The sequence below is a fragment of the Corvus kubaryi genome, unplaced genomic scaffold (assembly GCF_017639235.1).
Source record: "Corvus kubaryi isolate FWS band 111438036 unplaced genomic scaffold, C.kubaryi_AGA036_p1.0 split3-73, whole genome shotgun sequence".
NCBI classification, from domain to species: Eukaryota; Metazoa; Chordata; class Aves; order Passeriformes; family Corvidae; genus Corvus; species Corvus kubaryi.
The window spans coordinates 44618736-44625797 of NW_024582091.1; the positions used below are offsets into that span (position 1 = coordinate 44618736).

The window sequence follows — 7062 nt, forward strand, 5'->3', positions numbered from 1 at the left end:
ATAGTGGAGAAAATGGTGACATGGACACTTTTTTCCTGTTGTTGCATGGATGGAAAGCCAAAGTCACACTTCCTAAATCAGGACTACAGAAAGCTGTCTGGGATGCGTGTCTCCAAGCAAACTCTTTTAAGTAGGATAGATCACAAACTAAGCTTGTTATGAAGAAGCGCTGAAACAGCAAACGTTGCATACAATGCCTCCCTACTTTGGAAGTTGGAATGCAGTATTGAGACTCCCACAATGCATTTTAAACATTTCTCTCACAACATTTAAGCAATACAGAAACCCATCAACACTAGGCAGGCATGGCTAACATCACTACTGCTTTCTATTGGTAGCTGCTTACCAGTTTAATTCTTCACAGAGTACAGAGAACTTCAGAGTCAATTTACCAAAGATAAAAGAAAACTATCAACTTTAACCCTAATGAAGCAAACAAGCATACAACAAATCCTCCCCCCAAAAAACCCCCAGCTCTGTTTGTATCATAGAGTAATAACTTTTCCAGCTTTTCCTTTAGCAACATTATTTTTATATATAAAGCCACGTCTCTGGCTCCTAATATTTAGAACAGCTTCACTGAAAGCAACATATCTGGCCACCACTTCACAGCTCACTGGAATTTGCTCTATTTGTATTTATAGTTTTCAGCAGACTGCTCATTTGTCTCTGAGTTGACAGACCAATAAAACCTCTGTCACTTTTCTAGCACACCAGCAGCATTCCCTTCTTTATGCTGGCCAACATCCAACCTGGGCAATTACATTTTATCTCCTAACTTTATCCTGCAGTCTTAACTCTATAATATCATAATTTTTTTCTCTCTTTTGTGGCTGAACACAGCTGAACAGCTGCTCAAAGAGCTTCTCCAAGTATTTCTGAAAATAAATTTTGTTTTCCAACATTCACAATAATGCAAACAAAAAATGTGCCAGTCAGGCACACAGGAACTGAAAGACCATTTAGAAATCCCTGAGATTTTCAGATTATTTCTTCTCTACTCTTTACCCCTGGTCTAGCTCCTATTTTGGTGGACATCACAGCAGTTGAACTTGGTCATCTCAAAGGTCACTTCAAGCTTAACTCTGAATATACCAAAATCCTAACAAATCCACAACAGAAAATTTACATAAGAATGAAGTAGAAAAGAGTGGTTAAGCACAGTGGTTAAGTAGAAAATTTTCACTCTCAAAATAAACAGGACTTCAATCGACAAACACATCAGCTCACTTGGACATGTTCAAAATAAAGGACTTCTAGTATCAGTTCAACTTCTCAATCTAAACTACATTTTAAAAATACTTCAAAGTAAAGAGGTAGGTATTAAACAAGGACCAGAATTTGAACAGTGACCATGATTTAATATCTCAATTTTTTTTTTTTAATCTTTGAAGACAATTCTCTAATTATGATAGTCTTTTGGAAAAAAAATAGTCCCAAATCATATATATTAATAACTTACGTTCAGCTGGTAAACTGAAGAGTTGTGTTTGAACAGCACTACCCATAGGTGTGGTCTGAATTTTATCTCTTGGTCTACATACACACACTACAGAAGTGGTACTGGACACTGACTAATTTCACTGTTCTTAATGAGACCACCACTGATTTAACCAGCTCTTCACGAAATATAGAAGAGCATATTTCTTGCTCCCAAGAGCAGGAGTTTCAATACAACCATCAGTGAGCAATCGAAGTTGCCACAGGTAGTCTTGATTCTATCAAATTCACATTCTTTGTCCCTCTAAGTGTAATGGATTTAACAAGCCTCAACAAAAAACTTGGGGGAAAAAAAGAAAAGAAAATCTAACCTCAGAAATATATATCAAGCTGTCTTCCTGCCTGCTGTGCATCTCTCAGCAGGACATAAACAAAGCTGATTTCAATCTAAACAATAACACAGGAGACTGCTCAGATGCTAAGACAATGCCATTTGATACCTCCCACATCTTATTTATTGCTGGGATCTACCTTTGTGGCACCTACATGCTCAGCACCAACTACTGAAAATGATGAGCTTTTCATCTGTTAGCCAAACCCCCATGTGGTTCTCAGTAATTTACAGATTCAGACTTTAAGCATTTTATGATTATTAGTTATTGCAGTGGAACTACAAACACAAGCATGAGTTTCAAGATGTCACAACTAAACACGATTCAGCAATTACACACCCAAACAGGTTGTTCAGAGAAGTTGTAGATGCCAGTTCCTGGAAGTCTTCAAGGCCAGGTGGGATGCAACTTTGAGTAACCAGGTCTAGTAGAAGGTGTCCCTGTCCATGGCAGGGGGGTTGACACTAGATGGTCTTTAAATGTCTCTTCCTATCCAAATAATTTTGTGATTCTATAAGGAATGATGGGAAGTGGAAGCATGAAGTTTATTTTAACATGCAGAGCAAAGCTATTGCACAGCATGATAAAAATTTTTAAGTACAAAAGAAAAATGAAGTAGAAGCCATGTTTCCTGGGATACTATGGAAGAGCTGAGTCTTTGGGAGTCTTGTGAATAACTTTAAGGCAGACCTTCAAGCAGCCACTAAGGAAACACACATGATTTGACTCCGACCATTCAAACAGGTGTATCACAAGATTGCTCAGCAGACAGCTCTAAGGTTGGAAAGAGCAAGCAAGAAGTTTGAATAGACTACTCAACTGTAAGGGAGACAATGGGCTGAGGAGAAGAAGTAAAGACATGCCAATAATTGGCAGAGATTTCCCCAATTGTAATAGGAGCGAAGTTCGGTACTTGCTTGTTTTTCCTACTCATGGCAAAGGGACTCATCAGTTAACAACAAGCATGATGCATGCATGAATCAGAACTACATTTCTGAGAAAATATCTACCAATAGAAAGAGGTAAGTGGAAAAAAACATTCAGAGTTATTTCAAAAAACCCACAGTGTCTTAACAGACCTCGATAATTTTTAGTAGCACTGCACCTTTCTCTGAAAGTCTTGCATGTCTGCACATGTGCAAGACTCAGTACAGAAAGTCTCTCTGGAGTTATCTGGGATGATCACTGTAAGCTTAAGAGGTGGCTAATGCTCATAAGGAAGACTCTCAGAGGCAAACCTGTACCTGTTCACTGATCAGGTTTGTTTAATATGCAAAGCTACTGCTGAACTCTAGGAGGGGGTGATAAGAAAGTTAGGGTCATAAACAGAACACAGTTACCTCCTAGGCATCAACACAGTTTCAGATAAGAATTATTTGAATAATTCAACTCTAATAATACCAACACATGCTGTTATTTTATGCAGGTAAAAGGCATTGGCTTGCAAATAATCTACTTGAAACACAGTATGAAATGACACCAAATTATACCCATTTCCCACAGAAATGGCTTCTGACACAGCCAGAGACTCAGTCTTCAACAGATCTCAAGTTTTGTGCTGATTTGGTCAAGGATTGAAACAGGATGGGAAAAAAAGAGTTACTAAGCAACAGCAGGCCAGGAGCAGGAGAAAGGTCTGTAGTCTTAATTGATACTAACACTAAAAATCAGCGCAACAAGAAGAGAAGGCTTAAGATGTGAGTTTTACTGCTTTGGAAGTGAAAATAAATCATCATTAGAAACCCTAGACAGGCAGACACTGAAATCTGAGTTCTTCATTCATCCCAAGTATATACTGCATGATGTATTGCAAACCCTTTTTTGCAGGGAGACTAAGTAGCTTATTCTCAGTACTGAACAAGATGAAAGAGCCAGATTTAGCTCTTACATATGAGAGCCCAGGACACACAGATAGTTTTTCTCTCTAGAAGCTCTCTACTCCTACCTCAGGAAAGGGGAATGTGGTATAAATTACAGCTAAATGGGTCCCCAAGACACTGCCATCCACAGAACTGACATCGTGTGCAGATATAGCTCTCTCCTCCACACTATCTACAGTTACGAGGGTTGTGACTCTTCTAGAAAGCCAATCCAAAGCTCAGTCCAATCACTCGGACAAAGCAAAGAAATTTGCTTAGCTAAATCTGTATTAACATGATCAAGCAAGCCAGAAATCCTGACAGTTTCCTTCCAGAATTCGTATCTATTTCCTCTTCTACTGTAAGCAAAGTAGTTTCATGAGGATGTGATAACAGAACATGAGTTATCACATGAATACTTACAAATTCAAATGAAAAAGCCCTTGATGTGGAAAGCGCTGTGAACTCTACTACTGAACAATCAACCTGTATTTGCCTAGCTAGCAGTACCTCAAGCAGAAGTTATTTGCTTTAACTTCACCTGAAGAAAATCTGATTCCCAACTAACTACTGCCTTTTTTATAAGATAGAAGTTACAAAGTTTTGTTCTGCTTTCTTTTCAGCAATCAAACATGTAAAAAACACCCCACAAACACAAAGCTGAGTACCTCAAACTACTAAGCCTTCCAAATGATTATCTCTTCTTCCCATTTCTGCATTCTTTGACTCTGCACTTAATTTAAGTATACTAGATTTCAGCATTTACTGGTTTTCCCACATACTCCAATGTACTTAAAGTGACTAAAATGAAACCACAAGAGGGAAAACTACTAGGATGACTGTTGCTGAGGAGGAAAAACCAGCAACCCAGGTCTGGTTCACTCAAACTGTCTGATGATTCGTATTTAAAGTGTTGAGAGTTAAGTCATCTTCTGCCCTGATTTGTACTGATGCAAGTCAGCTGAGCTTACAAAATAGGATCTGGCACCATGAAGAGGACTGTCCCCTCACAGGATACGAGTAATGGCCATTTGAGTAAATGCAAGTTACTCACATCCTGCTAGTGGACTGATCTGTCTCTGCACATTCACGCTCATTTTCAGTTGCCTCCAGGAATCTGAAGGTGAATCTCATTTGTTACCTAATGAAAGTAATTTCACCAGATACAACACAAGCACAACGAAAAACCACCATTACTCATACATAAGGTGTAAGCAATGCAGCATTTCTGAGGTTGCTTGATTAGGGTCCACCTCTGAACACTCAGCATTCACCACACTCAATCTCCCTGGTTGGCTACGGTACATTCCCAGCTGATTTGCTCCAAGTCTTAAAGAGCAATATGATCTCCTCTTTCGTTATTCCCACCACTCTTACTTACTATTCTTTTAAACTGAAGAGATTCCCCAAGAGTAAGATGACAGGTTGTATATCTTCCTCAGAGCCCAAGAACTATCCTCCCTTTTTCAAAATGGAAGGGGACCAAGCATTTTTTTATTAAACTGCAAACATTTTAAATAATAGACATACAATGACCAACAGCCAACCTTAGCAGGCATTCAAAAGTGATAGACTGATACCTATTTAATATTCAAGTTTATACATAGATTTATGGAGAATACATACATACACACTACAAGCACTTCGAAATACCTACAAAGAGGTTATTCTACCTAAGAAACTAAATTATTCAGGTACGAAGTACTGTAAATTATAGGTCTCAATAACAGGTACACCAAAGGAAGGTGAAGGCATAATCTTTGAAGACTGAATGCTTTGGAAGAATTTAGTGACCAAGTTGCAGAGATGAGATAATCCAGAGTTCTGAAGAAACAAGCCACAGTTTCATTAAGTCTATTAAATCACAGCAGTACAATTACAGGAGAATAAAAAATTATCAGCTGGTACTGAGACAACTACAGGCCTATGACCTTGACTTCAACAGAAGGCAAGAGGTTTTGAAGGAGCAAAGAGGTTGCCTCCAACAGAAGGCAAAATGTTTTGAACCATAAGCAATCTGGAGGACAGGTTAAGATGCAGAGTAAACTCATAAGAAGTACCATGCTAGCCTGACCACTCATCTCTACCTAATGAAAATGCTACAGGTCTAACCTGGACTTCCGTAAAGCATGTGATGTGGTGCCATATGTTAGTGAGATCGGAAAAAACTGACAGGCAAGATTTATACATTTAATGAGAAAGCACGTGCTCTTTACCCAGCAATATACCACGTTTAAAGAGAAAGTTGTGGGACAGGGCAGCGTTTCCCAAGTTTTTAATAGTGGTGGCTATCAAAGTACAAATCGTAAGGGAGTCGCTCCGCTTTGCACAAGGGAAGAGCGGGCAGATCATGTGAAAGGAGCCCAACGCACGCAAAGATCGGGGAGAGGTTCGGCGGTGGAAGAGGAGAGACCATGCGCTCGGAAGGGCACGGCGAACACAGCCGGGGAAGAAGCGACCGGGCTGCCCGGCGGCCCCGGGGCGCCGCTTCTCCGTCACCTTGACCGCGGGGCCGCCGCCGCGGAGCTCCGTGCGGGCCGGGAGAGCTCTCCGCGCCGGCACTGAGCCCGGCTGCCCCGGCGGAGGTCAGCCTCTGAGCCGCGGAGCTACTCGCTCTGGTTTTGAGCCGCGCTTTTATCACCCCGCGTATAAAAACCACGCAGCAGATTGGACTGGGAGAGCGCCATCAACTAACTGACGTGGCTTCGGAGCGGCACAAACTCCGGTGCGCGTGTCCCGGTGGCGGGAGAGAGCTGCCCAAAGCACGGGCTGTTTCTCAGCCCGGCCGCGGTCGGTCGGGCAGCTCCGCGGCCCCGGCGGCTCTGCCCCACGACGGGACGGGCTGGCTCCGGCCGCGGCTCCCCGTCACCCTCGGCCCCCAGCCGCGTTTGCCCCGCAGATTCCCTGAGCAGCAGGGCGGGGGAAACCTACCTGCCGAACCGCCCAGGGCATCCTCGCTCTCCAAAACGCCTCTGTGCTTCGCCCCGCGGAGCTCCCCCTTGGATTTCCAAACGAGCTTTACCATCTTGATCATCTCGGGCAAGTCCCAGGCCAGGGTCCCCTGCTGATAACCGGGCAGGCTGCCCATGGGAAAGGGCATCGGCTCTTCCCCCGTCCTCCTCCGCCTGCCCGGCTCTGCCGCGGGGAAGAAGCGCTCCAGCACCGGCATCCTGGCCCGCGCCCCCCGCCGGGGAGCCGCAGCCACCCCCCGGTCCGAGCAGCCGCGATGGGCATCCAGAGCGGGGCGGGGGCGCCCCGCTGCCCACCGCCGCCGCCCCTCGCCAGGGGCACGCCCGGCCCCGGCCCAGCGGAAGGAAGGAACGCCGGGCTCCGGCGGCAGCGCTCGGCTCCCGCCGCTGCGCGCCCTCAGC

The 7062-nt window shown here is 43.6% G+C and overlaps 1 protein-coding gene across 3 annotated transcripts in view; it reads right to left on the minus strand.

The window, feature by feature from the left end:
- Nucleotides 1-7062, minus strand: part of PDE7B (phosphodiesterase 7B) — a 172453-nt gene that overhangs the window by 75411 nt on the left and 89980 nt on the right. Inside the window, exon 1 of one of the 3 annotated variants that reach the window (XM_042016246.1) lies at nucleotides 6623-6970. The exons of the other annotated variants lie outside the window; for them this stretch is intronic. Within the exon in view, the coding sequence (XP_041872180.1) occupies nucleotides 6623-6860 (238 nt within the window). The 5' untranslated portion in view covers nucleotides 6861-6970. Of the gene's footprint in view, nucleotides 1-6622; nucleotides 6971-7062 lie in introns of those variants that run through there. 3 annotated transcript variants of the gene reach the window in all.